The sequence below is a fragment of the Ornithorhynchus anatinus genome, chromosome 15 (assembly GCF_004115215.2).
Source record: "Ornithorhynchus anatinus isolate Pmale09 chromosome 15, mOrnAna1.pri.v4, whole genome shotgun sequence".
NCBI lineage: Eukaryota > Metazoa > Chordata > Mammalia > Monotremata > Ornithorhynchidae > Ornithorhynchus > Ornithorhynchus anatinus.
The window spans coordinates 5,588,820-5,605,298 of record NC_041742.1 but is presented as its reverse complement, the minus strand read 5'-3'; the positions used below and the strand labels follow the sequence as shown (position 1 = coordinate 5,605,298).

The 16,479-nt window shown below is 41.5% G+C and overlaps 1 protein-coding gene across 2 annotated transcripts in view; it reads left to right on the top strand.

Annotated features, from left to right (window-relative positions):
- The window catches only part of ABCA5 (ATP binding cassette subfamily A member 5), a 69,636-nt gene extending 59,728 nt beyond the window's left edge, over nt 1-9,908 (top strand). For both annotated transcript variants that reach the window (XM_029080129.2, XM_029080131.2), the window contains 5 exons: nt 1,850-1,969; nt 2,417-2,566; nt 3,079-3,158; nt 3,590-3,645; nt 4,888-9,908. In XM_029080129.2, the coding sequence (XP_028935962.1) occupies nt 1,850-1,969; nt 2,417-2,566; nt 3,079-3,158; nt 3,590-3,645; nt 4,888-4,995 (514 nt within the window). In that variant the 3' untranslated portion in view covers nt 4,996-9,908. The remainder of the gene's footprint in view (nt 1-1,849; nt 1,970-2,416; nt 2,567-3,078; nt 3,159-3,589; nt 3,646-4,887) is intronic.
- The last annotated feature ends 6,571 nt before the right edge of the window (nt 9,909-16,479 follow it).

Sequence of the window (16,479 nt, the reverse complement as noted above, 5' to 3'; positions counted from 1 at the left end):
ACAATTGCCAACCCCATAACACGTGACGTGGAAGAAAAATCATGACCCTTTCTGTCTGATCGAAGTCCCTCTCAGTGAAAAGTCAGAAAAGGTTCATCCCCCAAGCCTGCCTGATACCTTAAACTTATTTTCCTCATAATTTTGAATTTTTGTGTGGAAAAAAAGCTGCCTTATATTCAATATTTTTTCTCAAGAGTGTAATTTTTAAAAAGCGTACTGTTTTAGGGATGAGGCCTTCATGATGCATAATCCCATTTTTTATTATTATAATTAATATTATTATTGCCATTTTACTTTTTAAGAGCTTACTGTGTGCCAAGCACTGTACCAGGTGCTGGGGTAAATAGAAAATAATCAAATTAGACCCAGACTCTATTACGTGGAGCTCATAGTCTAAGTAGAAGAGATTAGCATTGAATGCTCACTTTCCAAATGAGGAAATTTAGGCCCAGAGAAGTTAACTGACATGCTCAAGTTTATATAGCAGACAAGTGATGGAGCTGGGATTAGAACTCATGTCATCTGACTCCTAAGCCTGCACTCTTTCCACTAGACCACATTTCCTACCCAGAACATGAATCCAGACTCTTCCTTCTAAGTGGAACTCAGGGGCAGAAGTGAGCCTCTGAGGTACATTCTCTTCTTCTGTTTCCCTGGGGTTGTCTTATAGAACCCTTTATCAAGGAAAATTTGCTCGGTAAATGTTGGGGAAGATACAAGATAGTGGTGTCAGATATAGTTCTTGTCCCACACAAGGCTCACAATCTAAGAGGAAGAACAAGTGTTGAATCCCCATTTTATGGGTGAGGTAAATGAGGCACAGAAGTTAGGTGGCTTGCCCAAGGTCACCCACCGGGCATATGGCAGATCCAGGATTAGAACCCAAGTCTCTGACTTCGCAGGCCCGTTTTCTGTCCACGGAGCCATGCTGCTTCACTGCTCAACTGTGCCCCAACCTACGCACATGGACACGCCGTTTTTTCAGCCACTGCCTCGCCCTCTTTCCAGAGAGGCTCATGTTTTCAGAGGAATAGTCCAGATACCTAACTTTACATTCTAGCCAAAATACATAGTGAAGCCACCCATTGCAGTGGAGCTGAATTTAGCATATACTTTGCTCAGAAATGCATGCTAATAAAAATTCATTTTTCTGAACTGAAATAACTTCTTGCAAATGAACTTTCTAGGGAAACTTGTAAATGGGTTTTTTTGTTGAAATGAGGTTTTTTTTGTTGATTGGCTCAGACAATCTGTGTTCAAAAGGAAGTTTAGTGTAATAATTACTATTATTGTAGTATCTGTTAAGCACTTCCTATGTGTCAACCACTGTTTGAAGCTCTGGGGATGATGCAAGATAAGTCGAGCACAGTCCTTGTTCCACGGGGGGCTCATGGTGTAAGTAGGAGGGGGAATAAGTACTGACTCCCCATTATACAGTTGAGGAAACCAAGGCATGGAGAAGTTGTATATTCCCCAAGATCACACAACAGACAAGTGGTGGAGCTGGAATTAGAACCTAGGTCCTCTGATTCTCAGGCCCATGCTCTTCCCATTCCTTGGGGGACTGGTCCTTCCCAGAGCTTGATATTTAATGACCTATTTATTAAAGGAAAATTTTCTATCTGTAAATAATGCAAGGTTTGACCACTTTCCCTCTCTACTGTAAGCTTGAGAATAAAAAGGATTGTAGTCCGAAAGAGGACAGTCAGCGGTGAGAAAAATTGAATAGTTGCAACGTGGAATTTGAGCCAAATCAAGTGATCAGTCCATATCGTTGGAACCCAAAAAACTGAACTGAGAATGTGCATCACGTTGGAACGTTTTTTCTTTACACCAATTCATTTTGCAGGAGAGCAATTCGTGCTGCATTTAAAAATAAGAAGCGGGCAGCTATTTTGACAACCCATTACATGGAAGAGGCAGACGCCGTGTGTGATCGAGTAGCTATCCTCGTGTCTGGACAGTTAAGGTAGGTTTCTTTAATCTTCAAGGCAAATTAGGGCGACTTAGGTAGAAGAAGAAACATACCTCCATTTAAAGGCATTTTATAACACTTACACATACATGTGCATGCATTTGCTCACGTGTAAATCTGTGTTTCTATTTATGTTTTAATCAATCAGTGGTATTTATTGAATACTCACAGTGTGTAAAGCTCTGAACAAAGCATTTGTGAAAGTACAATACAACAGTCGGTAGACATGTGTCACACTTGCAAAGCAAGCCTGCATATGCACAAAAATGAGTTAGCCTCACCTTATTGTCATGGTTAATTTATATTTAAAATTGTGTGGCCTTTTTTTACACAAGCATTTGGTAATGGTTTTTGTTAGGTTAATTTTAAAGGGTGGAATATTTGAAGTCAGCCATTCTATGTTTGCTTAATTTGGATCTGCCTATTTCCTAACTACAATAGGTGTATTGGCACTGTACAGCATCTAAAGAGCAAATTTGGAAGAGGCTACTTCTTAGAAATTAAGTTGAAGGACTGCATAGAAAATCTGGAGGTGGATCATCTACAGAGAGAAATTCAATACATCTTCCCAAATGCAAGCCGTCAAGAAAGGTAAATATTAGGAGGTTCAGCAAGCCCACTCTTAACTATAAGTAGTCATGGAAAATCTGTTCTGTGTGCTTATAAGAAAGGTCATTTTCATTCACACACACATATAGTTCTGTATAGATATACATACCTAACTGTTATCTTCATTATCAGAGCTGATGGCTTAAGCTAATTGGAATCCAATGATGTGAAGTTTATCTCTGCTCTGTCACTGACTTGCTACCTGATCATGCTATAGTGTAGAGTTCTGAACTAATCTGTCTCATTCCCCCTTAGCTCTTCTCCCCTGCTCTTTAAAGCCTTTTTTGATGACTTTGGGGAGGATAAGTGCTTAGAAGTATTGGACATCTTACTAGATTTCAAAAATTTAAATGTCATCAAAAAATCTTTACAATTATGGTTATTCAGAGTCTTAATGATTAAAAATGATGAACACACAGGAAACCTTGGAATAAAATTTCTCTAGGATCAATATATTGGGCCTCTGTAAAACTCTGCTAATTTATGCTTTGCAGTTTTTCTTCCATTTTGGCTTATAAAATTCCCAAAGAAGATGTACACTCTCTCGCACAGTCCTTTTTGAAGATGGAAGAAGGTAAGAAATGTCTGTTCAGCAGTCATTCCATTCACAAATCAATCAACTGATGGTGTCTATGGAGCACTCATTGTGAGCAGAGCCCTGTACTAGGAAGACCTTAGAGTTCTGGATACTTTGTTTTTTGACACCTCTCTGAACCTCAGTTTCCTTATCTGTAAATCAGTGATGAGAGATGAGCCCCGACTAAGACTGGAGTTGTGTCTGATCTGGTACCTATGTACCTACCCCAGTCCTTACTATGTAATAAGCCCTTAATAAATGCCTTTATTAGAAGAAGTTTTTTTACACTTTAAAGTTCGTGTTTTATTAAAAAAGATTACTAACTGCTTTATAAAACTAATTTTAATATAGATTCTACATTGGTAGCATTTTCGTCTCTTTACAAGAAATTGTAACTTGTAGTAAAGTTTGTTTTTGCATTTTTACAGCAAAACACACCTTTAACATAGAGGAATACAGCTTTTCTCAAGCAACCCTAGAGCAGGTAAAGTCCAACTGAAGTAATTTTATTCAATTATGTCTTGGATCCCAAGGGTAGGGCTCTTTTTGATAAAAAGTTGTAAATAAAAGCTCTAATAAGTAAAACAAAATACTTTTTCAGATGATAACCGAAAGAATCTGAGTTGTTTTTTTTAAGGATTCAGTGTCTGGCTTGGGGATTCAATACGCTGCCTTCCTCCTAGTTAAACTGTGAACCTCGTTTGGGACAGGGACTGTGTCCTGTCTAATTATCTTATATATAAAGCTGCATGGATTAGTGGATAGAACACTGACCTAGGAGTCAGAAGGACCTGGGTTCTAATTCCGATTCTGCCACGTGTCTGCTGTATGACCTTAAGCAAGTCACTTCACTCCTCTGGGCCTCAGGTCCCTCATCTGTAAAATGGAGATTAAGACTGTGAGCCCCATGTGGGACAGGGACTATATCCAACCGGGTAAATTTGTGCGTCCTCCAGTGCTTAGTAAATATGTATGAAGCACTATAATTTTTTTTTTATTATTCCAGTGCTTAATGCAATGCTTGACAGACCGTAAATACTTAACAAACTCCATTAAGAAATTTCAATGTGATGCTGTCACTATCTTCACTTGAATAAATGGAAACAGAAGGCTGAGTTTTGCTTGAGTTCTAATTTGGCACCACAGTGATCCAGATTCAAAACCATGCTTAGAAGCACCCTTTTACAACAGTTTCATAATCTGTTTTCATAGGAGTGGGTAAAATCAGCCTATAGCTTGATTCAGGCCCTCCATGTGATGAACTCGCAGGCGTGGAGGGAATCACTTGACTAGCAGTTACTGTTCTGCCTCATCCCACCATATCTACCTACTGCCCCTGAGCCCCCCTGCCAGGCAGGGCCCAAGGGCCATGGCAGCTCCAATTAGGAGCCACCATGGGCAGAAGCACTGCCCGTCTCCAATCCCTTCTCGAAATCCGCTCTCCTCTACATGGAGAAGAAAGAATCTCTCAACCGTCCAACGAAAGCAGTAAGGCATCCTGCAACTGAGATGCCCACCTCCATCTATGGTCCCGCTTAGTTTTGAAAACCTCATCTAAATACATGATGACAGTCCCATGGCATGGGATTCATGTCAGCCTAGATTTGGCACATGGAGATGACTCTTCCTTCTGTTTCTCTCAGTGCTTCAAGAATTGTTACAGGTAAGTCAAGCAGAACTTCCTAGTCTTGACCTGGTATTTATTTTGCTTTTCATTCCATTGTAGGTTTTTGTAGAACTCACTAAAGAGCAAGAGGAGGAAGATAACAGTTTTGGAACTTTAAACAGCACCCTTTGGTGGGAAAGAACACAGGAAGACAGAGTTGTGTTTTGAACACTTTTCTCCACAACCCTCTCGCTCAATAGTTTTCTTTTCTGCCTCACTTGATTGTTTTGTTTTTTTTTTTGTAGAAGACTGTTCTAACCTTTTAAAGTGTCCTAACAATCATGAAAGCTTTTGGAGTATAGGCAGTGTCCGTTGACTTCCATTCACAAAGTTATTTAATTGCATCGCTCTGGTGTTGTGTTGACATTGCTGTGAGTATCTAAAGTTTGTTTAGCTTGAACCTGTTTTCTGGGCTGGGGGGGAGGCTTATTTTCTTTTATTAATCTCTTAGTCATTAATGTTGGTAATCATTTTACCACTGATAGTTTCCTCAGGAGGGATTTTATACCATTCTTTTTGATAGCCCATCTTTCTCTAATGCTAAACTCTAACAAGCCAAGTTCCTCCAGTAGGGTGAAATTAATATGTGACGTCAATACGTGATGGCACTTGCGACCATATTTTTGCATTTTTAATTGAAATTGTATTTTCCCCGGAGGGCTTTGGCACTTTCAAAGCTAATGTACTTGGAAAGAACCTTCAAAACCAAAGTTTTCTTGGGGAAATATTCCTTTAGGGTCTAAGCCTATCTGGTGACTCTCAATCCAAGGTGAGGCAGAGAGTCTAAATACAGCCTATGATCACCCAGATCTCAGCTGCCAGCTGCTGCGTGGAAGCAGGGATGCTTTCACCACGATGGTTTCAAGCTTATTCTCAGGCTGCTGTGGAAGCCTTGGACCACTCTCGCACATAGCTGCTTCAGGGATGACATTCTGCAATGGGTCACCCACCCTCTCTGTAAAAGGCTAGGGACCACTGCTGATGGAAGCACAGATGTTGGCAGTTTTCTCAAACCCTTCCCTTCTGCCCCCCTCAACACACTCTTCTCCTTGACGAGTTCGTGTGTCTAGACCACAATAGCAGTGTAAAACCTGGCAGATGTTCCCTGGGCCAAAGTAAGTACCCATCCACGCCCTAGATAGAGACTTTGACCCATTTAAAACCGTATTTGCTCTTTGGAGTAAAGTAGCCCTTAATGCTGTTGAGGATAATTTATGACTGCAGCATCTAATTTCCCTGGGGAATTGCTAACTTGATCTGCCTGTATTACCCATCATTTAGTATTAAAAGCTAACATCTGGACCTTCCTCACCTCAGCATCAAATTTTAAGTAGACTTAATGTAGGAACAATTTACACATTAAAACCAAAATATGAATCCTTTGAGAAGCTAAATAAATGACTTAGCATTTCACAAAATTAAGGCCTTTTCATGCTTAATTCCCTTGTCAAAACCCCAAGGCATGCTACATTGGTGCAGCGTACCGTATTCTATCTGATGCTTTAAGACATCTTGCATTAGGCAGGTCATTGCCTGGGTTTTAACTGTTAACATTGTGCTTGTTCCAACTATAGGTAGAAGTGGAACTCACATTTTATTGCCTTTCCATTTCAAACTCTTTACGCCATTATATTGCATAGGCTATTAGAAAGGCAGCTGTATTGTATAGTGGCTTCAACTTCAGAAGTAATGATTTCTACCCTCAAGATCATCTTTCTTACCTCTTGTCATTCAAAAGGACTTGCAAAAATGATCCCTTCGTTAAAGACCTGCAAGCTGCAGTTTTACTCTTGGGTTGCATTACCCTTCCTGTTAAGTATTCATTTAGTAGGCAGCTTCAATCTCTGTTCATCTTAATGAAGTCGTACTGTAACGTCCCAAAATATGTTCCACATCTCTTCAGCCAAGATCCTGGGTCTCCACTCCTTCCCTCTGTGTCTTCAGTGACTCTCATCTAGTCTCATATGCCGTTATACAGAAATCATATGTAATGCAAAGTAGACTTGACCTCAGTATGAAAACACACAGGGAAGAAACCTCTCGTCTTTCTCAATAGTTTAACGATGGTTCTTTGTGTTTTTCCATGCAGTCATTGCTGAAGAGAGGTCAGAATAACATACCTGAGTGACTAATACTCAATGACATACTTTGCACTTGAGGATATGAATAACTTTAGGCCAAAAATGAGGAGCCAGAAGCAACTGCTGATGAAACATACAGTGTCTGTAAATATATCAAGAGAGTTAGGGAAATGGTTTTCTGAGGTATGAAGTTGTGATAATTTCTCAATGGCTAAAGCACATTATTTGCAATGTAATTCATTGGTGTTTTTATTCTAGAATTTTTGGACTCTAGTCTACACTTAACAGGCTCTTGGTAGGTGCTATGGTAATTTTCAGAGTGAGTCCCAAACCCTTTATTATCTAATGTTTTTCCAACAGGTTAAATCTATTAATGGAAATGGTTCTATTATCCTTTCATAGAAAAAAAAAAAACCACCCAAACCCTGTTTTCCTATTTTGAGGGAATGAGTCAGTACTGAATTGAACATAAAAGCCAAATTTGATGTTTGACTCGATATACTTTTTAGCTGCAGTTGAAGTTTTTGAAAAGGTTTAGGCATTTTAAAATGTCCTGGATTACAGGGCCAGAAATAGTGGCAAATACATAATGGAACATTGTCTAAACCACAAAGGGGACTTTGTTTTTGTAAAGGATAACAAGAAACTCCATCTCCGGGTCATGCTTTCAATGTGCATGTAAGCCCGACAACTGCTGAATAACGTTATCCCTTTTTCTGCTGCCACAGTGAACAAACACACATTTACTATAATGCTTACTGCTTATATTATGATGTATGAAAACCTCTGTCAATATATATGCTTTTTAAGAAAAAAAATGAGGGCCTTAGCTTTTAAATCTGGGAGCCTCCTTAATTTAATCTTTCCGTTTTAATGAACCAGTAGGAGAGATTTCCAGTATCAGAGAGGAAATACCAGTTGATACTTTTTTTGGTATCTTTAGTACAACACACTTCTCTATTACATAAAGGTTTTTCTGTTCACAAAATTAAATATTTTAGGAACTCTGGGACAAGAATTAACTTTACTACATCTTCAGTTTGAATGAATTGAAATGTTTATCCTTATGTCTTTTATATCTCTTATCTTTCCATCTTTATTTAATTTTCCCCTTACATATCGAAGTAAACTTGATCTACAAAATAAGAACCTTTATTTTTATACGAACGTTTTATTACTCTTTTTAATTAGCTGTCCTGCTGGTTAACAGGTGAAAAAAGTTCTTCTCTTATATGGTATAAATTTAAGACTATCAGATTACGACCTGTTTATCATTGTGTGTTTGAGGTTTTTTTGGAGCATAAAGGTGTCTTTGCTGAGAGTGGGCTCTGAGGACTTAATTTGCAGGATGTGGCTGAGTTCGGTTAGGTCAGTCCTCCCTCTTGCACCCAGAAAATGGCTGAGTCAAACAGAGCAAACTTAACATCTGTTGTAAAATAAAATACCTTGCAGAATACACCAGTTTATCAGTATCCCGATTGAAATTTTCCTTGTTAGCCAGCTAACGGTAGTAACACTACTGCTTTTGTTGCTATTCCTCAAAGAAGAGTGGAAAAGCAATACGAAGAAGTCAGTCAGCGTTTTTTGTTGTTGTTTTCTTTCCTCCAGTAGAAGTTATGTTCTCGATAATTTCTCCAGAGTGACCTCGAGCCTTCCTGCTTAATGACTCTTTTTCTTGTTGCATTGCGAACCTCCAGTTCTGAGGGCTGGGGAATGTAGCTGGAGCCCTGACAAATCCAAATGCCGACGGTCGATCGAGCGGACAGACTGATGTCAGGATTTCTGGGGCAGGCTCGCAAGCGGGGAACTAGTGGTTCTTAGTTCCAAAGCCCGATAGTTCTGTCTGCCCCAGTCCAACCTTCTTTATGTTGGCTTGATCTTTGAAGTGATGATTGGCCCTTGCAGATGCAGTGCAGATGAGAAATTTTCTACTCAAAAAATTCCTTTCAAAAAATACACCTTCATCCCGTGTAGACAGGGCTAATGTGTGATTGATCTTTTTGGTTTGTGGTATCATCACCTGTGCTGTTAGCAACCATTTTAAGAATAGTAGATTACTTCTTGAGTATCAGCACACAAAAAAATCAAACTTCTTTATTGTTTCTGCTTTATTTTTGCACATCTAGAATTATGTGTGTATTAGTTCAGGATTACGCTCTTCCCTTCAAAATAAGGGTGGGGAGAATGTGTGTAAAGTCCAATTATTTTATGGTTGCTGTGTGACTCACACTGATCACTCTATTATTTTATGGATCTTCCTCATATTTATTGAATGTTATTATTCCCTTATGTAACTTTATGTCATCTTTCTTTCTGGGTATATTTGAATGTTTCATGTTCTCTGTATTTGATCCGTGAATTCTCTTGCAAAATTTCAGATCAGGATGCTGCATAATTTTCTGAGACTTAAAGTGAGTTTTGACCTACTAAAGGAATTTCTACTTTTAAATACAATCAACTAATCTCAAAAGCCCCCGGGTGCTTCATTTGAAAACCCAGTTTGAGAAAGGGGCTTAGAAGTCCACTGAAAACAATTAGAGAGAAACGAGATTTGATGTCCAAATAGAAAATGAACTCCTGCAATTGACATTTGTATTTTGTAAAAAGACTCATCGAATCTTCTGTGGTGCATGAAGTGAAGGTGTGTGTGTCTGTAAGTGAGAAGGTTCTGTGTTTATCTCAAGAAGCCCCATCTGAAACTATAGCTAGTTTTACTATTTGAAAGTTGGTAGGTTATTTATAAATATGAATTTATCTCTAGACAGATCAACATGCTATATTCCCTTGTAGTGTGTTGGCAGCAATCAATTTCACCAATTTATGGTTTTATTTTGTTCTACTGTTTAGCCATATGTTATGATATTATTTGTGAGGTATTTATGGTCCTGGAAAACTGATTTTGTAATATGACAATGTGTTCTTTATCACTTGTTTGCTGTAATGGTAAAATACTTTTATTTTGTCAGAGTGCTATATAAATAAATATGGAGTGGATTAGTCTATGGTCTCAATTTCATATGCATTTTTAGCTGCTCCCCATTCAAGCAGTAATGAAATAGAAGTAAAGATTGTAGGGTGAACAGTAGGAAATTGGCATCATAAGTATGGCTTTTGGTCATGTCTGACTTGAATTATAAAATCATGTAAAAATATTTTTACAGGTGGTTTAAAATACTGACCATTGAGCTGCAGAGCAGTGCATCTTCTGGGAGTCGGAAAGTCATGGGTTCTAATTCCGGCCCCACTTCTTGTCTGCTGTGTGACCTTAGGCAAGTCACTTTATTTCTCTGTGCCTCAGTTCCCTAATGTGTTAAATGGGGATTAAGACTGTGAGCCCAATGTGGGACAGGAACTGTGTCCAACATGATTAGCTTGTATCTACCCTAGCGCTTAGCACAATGACTGGCACATAGTAAGCACTTAACAAATATTATTATTATTATCATCTAAATCGTCAGAGCCCAGTAAATTTGACTAAGTCAAAGAGCAAATAAGGACAGATGTATTAGGATTATTTTGAAATTTGCCATAATTTGAAAAGGCTTTTCCATGGCCACATGATGGCAGCAGATGAGAAACAAGAAAAGGCTCTTCTAACAGACTGTATTTGGTGGAATTGGAGTAATATTTCATTGATCCTCAAACTTTACTGAGTTTAGTCAGCAGCTTTTCCTAAGATTTGGGTGGCAAGAGGGTATAATAGCAGAATCCATTTCAGCCCTTCTAAATGACTTTGTTGTCTGCAATAGAAAATGAGGTAAGTGTAGCTTATAATTCCATCTCTTAATATCCATTCATTCAAAGTGCCAATATGAGTTGCTGTTTTATTCTTAATAAAATAATTCATTTCAGTACTGGCCACTAAAAAGCCAATCTTTAACCTTTTGATAAGTAATATGTTTTCTTATAGTGAATCCATATTGATAACAGGTTTTTAATTTGGGTTGATTTCCATTAGAAGAACCTGGAGTATTTAAAGTTCTAGTCTTATGATTATTATAAAAGAACTATATTGCCTGGCTGTTCCAGGCAGTAAAGTAATATTACATCAAATTTCCCTTAACTATTACCTTCTACTCTGGGCACACTTAGACTCAAATACATCAGCCTTTGCAGGCATGAGTTTTAACAGGCACTGAATGCAAGTATTCTTGACAGTGCATCTTAGAAATACCTAAAATGACAAAATCCTTGCCATCTCTGTCTTCCTCTACCCCCACCTCCCTCCCCAATTAATAATAATACCAGCAGTATGTGTTAAGATCTATAGCTCCTTGTGGGCAGGGAGGATGTCCATTAACACTGTTGTATGGTACTCTCCCAAGTCCTTAGTACAGTGCTCTGCCCACAGTAAGTACTCAAATCCCATCAAATGATTGGTAAGCACTGTATTAAGCCCTTGGGTAAATACAAGATAATTAGGTCAGACACAGTCTCTGTCCCACATGGTGCTCACAGTCTAAGTGGTGGGGGGAAAACAGGTATTGAATCCTCATTTTACAGAGAAGAACGCTGAGGCACAAAGAAGGAAAATGACTTGTTCAAGATCACGCAGCAGGCAAAGGGTGGAGCCCATATTAAACCCTGGATCCTTTGACTCCTAAGCCCATACTATTTCCACTAGACTATGCTGCTTCTTGTATGTTGTCGTGCATTGTACTGCCTGGTGCTCTTTTCTCTTTTGCCTCCTTCTTGCATTCCAGGTGAAGAAAGTTTTTGCTCCAGAGAGCTTCTCCCTTGTTGAGAACTGAGCGCCATGTTGATCTGAAGCTTTGCTGCACTGATGTATCGGTAACATACAGATCCTGGTTCTCTTTTCAAACCCTCCTCTTGCAGTCCCCCTCCAGATTGCTGACACTGGTCTGCAGTGGTGACCATCCAACACCAATATTAATAGTAATTAATAATGATAATGATGGTATTTGTTAAGCACTTACTATGTACCAAGAATTATTCAAAGTGCTGAGATAGATAAAAACTAATCCAGTTGGACACAATCCCTGTCATTCATTTATTCAATTGAATTTATTGAGCCCTTAATGTGTGCAGAACACTGTACTAAGTGCTTGGGAGTGTAGAATACAACAAACATTTTACTGGACCACAATGAGCTTACAGTCTATATTAATAATAATAATTGTGGTAGTTGTTAAGCACCTGCTAGGTGCCAGGCATTGTACTAAGCACTGGGGTAGATACAAGGAAATTGGGTTGGACACAGTCCCTGGCCTACATGGGGCTCACAGTCTTAATCCCCATAATACAGACAAAGGAATTTAGGCACAGAGAAGTTAAATGACTTGCCCAAGGTCACACAGCTGACAGTTGGCAGCACTGGGATTAGAACCCAGGTCTTGGGTATCTTGCCATCGACCGTGGTTGTTTTGCATCCCACCCCACAGAGCAGCAGCACCCCACAGAGCAGCAGCCCTCTGGGCACTGCCTCAGTACTGTTGAGCTGGCTGCATTACAAAATCTCCTTGTTGATAATTGTATGCCCGTCACCCCATTGTGGTCAGGGATCATGCCTACCAGCTTGTAATTTCCAAATTGCTTAGTACAGTACTGCCACAGCTCTTAAGTACACTTCCAAAATTTCTTTTAATGTCTGTCTCCCCCTCTAGACTATAAGCTTCTTATGGCAGGGAATGTGAATACCAACTCTGTTTTAGCGTACTCTCCCTATCTCATCTACCTCGCCACCAACCTCTCGCCCATGTCCTGCCTTTGGCCTGGAAAGCCTTCCCTCATATCCAACAGACAATGACTCCCCTCATCTTCAAAGCTTACTGAAGGCACATCTCCGCCAAGAGGCCTCCCCTGACTAAATCCTCCTTTCCTCTGCTCCCACTCCCTTCTGTATTGCCCTGACCTGCTCCATTTAATCATCCCCCCTCCCAGCCCCACAGCACTATGAACGTATCTGTAATTTATTTATATTATTGCCTGTCTTCCCCCAGACTATAATAAGCTCACTGGGGGCAAGCAGTTTGTTATATTGTTTCATTGTACTCTTTCAAGCACCTGGTTCAGTGCTCTGCACACAACAAGTGCTCAATAAATGTGATTGCCTGACTGACTGGCTTAGTACAGTGCTCCGCATATAGTAAGCACTCGATATATAAAGTGGATTGATTACATTCATTCATTCAATAGTATTTATTGAGCGCTTACTATGTGCAGAGCACTGTACTAAGCGCTTGGGATGAACAAGTTGGCAACAGATAGAGACGGTCCCTGCCGTTTGACGGGCTTACAGTCTAATCGGGGGAGACGGACAGACAAGAACAATGGCACTAAACAGCGTCAAGGGGAAGAACATCTCGTAAAAACAATGGCAACTAAATAGAATCAAGGCGATGTACAATTCATTAACAAAATAAATAGGGTAACGAAAATATATACAGTTGAGCGGACGAGTACAGTGCTGTGGGGATGGGAAGGGAGAGGTGGAGGAGCAGAGGGAAAAGGGGAAAATGAGGCTTTAGCTGCGGAGAGGTAAAGGGGGGATGGCAGAGGGAGTAGAGGGGGAAGAGGAGCTCAGTCTGGGAACGCCTCTTGGAGGAGATTTTTAAGTAAGGTTTTGAAGAGGGAAAGAGAATCAGTTTGGCGGAGGTGAGGAGGGAGGGCGTTCCAGGACCGCGGGAGGACGTGACCCAGGGGTCGGCGGGATAGGCGAGACCGAGGGACGGCGAGGAGGTGGGCGGCAGAGGAGCGGAGCGTGCGGGGTGGGCGGTAGAAAGAGAGAAGGGAGGAGAGGTAGGAAGGGGCAAGGTGATGGAGAGCCTTGAAGCCTAGAGTGAGGAGTTTTTGTTTGGAGTGGAGGTCGATAGGCAACCACTGGAGTTGTTTAAGAAGGGGAGTGACATGCCCAGATCGTTTCTGCGGGAAGATGAGCCGGGCAGCGGAGTGAAGAATAGACCGGAGCGGGGCGAGAGAGGAGGAAGGGAGGTCAGAGAGAAGGCTGACACAGTAGTCTAGCCGGGATATAACGAGAGCCCGTAATAGTAGGGTAGCCGTTTGGGTGGAGAGGAAAGGGCGGATCTTGGCGATATTGTAGAGGTGAAACCGGCAGGTCTTGGTAACGGATAGGATGTGTGGGGTGAACGAGAGGGACGAGTCAAGGATGACACCAAGATTGCGGGCCTGCGGGACGGGAAGGATGGTCGTGCCATCCACGGTGATAGAGAAGTCTGGGAGCGGACCGGGTTTGGGAGGGAAGATGAGGAGCTCAGTCTTGCTCATGTTGAGTTTTAGGTGGTGGGCCGACATCCAGGTGGAGACGTCCCGGAGGCAGGAGGAGATTCGAGCCTGAAGGGAGGGGGAGAGGACAGGGGCGGAGATGTAGATCTGCGTGTTATCTGCGTAGAGATGGTAGTCAAAGCCGTGAGAGCGGATGAGTTCACCGAGGGAGTGAGTGTAAATGGAGAACAGAAGAGGGCCAAGAACTGACCCTTGAGGAACTCCAACAGTTAAAGGATGGGAGGGGGAGGAGGCTCCAGCATAGGAGACCGAGAATGATCGGCCAGAGAGGTAAGAGGAGAACCAGGAGAGGACAGAGTCCGTGAAGCCAAGGTGAGATAAGGTATGGAGGAGGAGGGGATGGTCGACAGTGTCAAAGGCAGCAGAGAGGTCAAGGAGGATCAGAATGGAGTAGGAGCCATTGGATTTGGCAAGAAGGAGGTCATGGGTGACCTTAGAGAGAGCAGTCTCGGTAGAGTGGAGGGGACGGAAGCCAGATTGGAGGGGGTCTAGGAGAGAATGGGAGTTAAGGAATTCTAGGCATCAATTGTAGACGACTCGTTCTAAGATTTTGGAAAGGAAGGGTAATAGGGAGATAGGACGATAACTGGAGGGGGAAGTGGGGTCAAGAGTGGGTTTTTTTAGGATGGGGGAGACGTGGGCATGTTTGAAGGCAGAGGGGAAGGAGCCCTTGGAGATTGAGTGGTTAAAAATAGAAGTTAAGGAAGGGAGGAGGGCAGGGGCGATGGTTTTAAGAAGGTGAGAGGGAATGGGGTCTGAGGCGCAGGTGGAGGGGGTGGCACTTGCGAGGAGGGAGGAGATCTCCTCTGAGGATACTGCAGGGAAGGATGGGAAAGTAGGGGAGGGGGTTGTTGGGGGGGAGGGGAGAGGCGGAGGGGTGACGTAAAGTAAGTGCTCAAAAAATACCATTGACTGATAGGAGAACCAGTTCTAGAAATGGAGTCCCTCCTTGTATAGGTCTAGAATAGGTCGAGGAAATTGCATCTATCACACGGCCCCAGTTTATTCTGAGAGTGGTAAAGAGGCCAGCACACTAGTCTCGAGGTCTTGGACAACTTATCAGGCAGATCAAATTATTTTAGCCATTCAGTCGGTCATTCAAATGTATTTATTGAGTGCTTACTGTGTACAGTGCACTGTACTAAGTGCTCACGAGAGTTCAGTATAATAGAATCAGCAGACACATTCCCCGCCTTCAGTGTATTTACTGACTAGAGGGGGATACAGTCACTAAGTAAATGAATTACGGCTATGTACATAGTGCTGTGGAGCTGAGGGAGGGATGAATATAGGGTGTAAATCCAATGCAAAGGTGACATAGAAGGGAAGGGGAGAAGAGGAAATAAGGGCTTAGTCGAAGGACTCTTTGAAAAGGTGTACTCTTAAAAAGGCTTTGAAGGTGGGAGAGTCTGGATATGAAGAGGGAGGGCCTTCCAGGCCAAAGGCAGGATGTGGGTGAGAGATTGGCGACTAGGTAGATGAGGTTGAGGTACAGTGAGTAGGTTGGCATTAGAGGAGCAAAAAGGTGGAGGCTGTTTTCTAGTAGTAAGTAAATCAGCGAGGTAGGAGGGGACAAGGCGATGGAGTGCTTTAAATCCAATGGTAAGGGGTTTGTGTTAAATGTGGAGGTGCATGAGAGCTCAGTACAACAGAGTTCATATACACTATCCCTTCCCACAGTAACATTTGTTGCTATCTTTATGCAACTGTTGAGTTTTTTTCATAACTTTGTCTTTAGGAGTTGCTTCCTTGAACATTGGAATTGTGGCCATTCCTTCACACCAGACAGTTCTCTGAGCTTTCAGTGGCTCCTTCAATGTTCTCCATGATGGACTGAATCGATGGATGGTATTTGCTGAGTGCTTGCTATGTGAAGAGCACTGTACTAAGTACTTGGCAAAGTACAATGGCAGACACAGTCCCTGCCCTCAAAGATCTTAACAGTCCAAAGGAGGCATGTTCACTAGATATTTGCTTGAAACTTGAGGCTTCATTCAGGCTAACCTGTACTTTCCCTCGATATTTCCACGTTGAATTTAATCCACCTGAAAATATTTTTTTTTTCAAATGACTTGCAATATGCACAGCAAATTGAAGAGTAAATCCAATCAACAGGGTGGGAACAGGGTCCTGGAATTTTCTACAAAATGAGTCTGAGATAGGAACCATACTATATGAGTATTGCCCCAAGTTCAGCAGCCACAGGTACTGTTCTGAAAGCTTCCTTTGCTTTTCCTCTCCTACCCCATGTAAATGATAATAATAGTAATTGTAGTATTTGTTAGGCACTGTTTTAAACATTGAGACA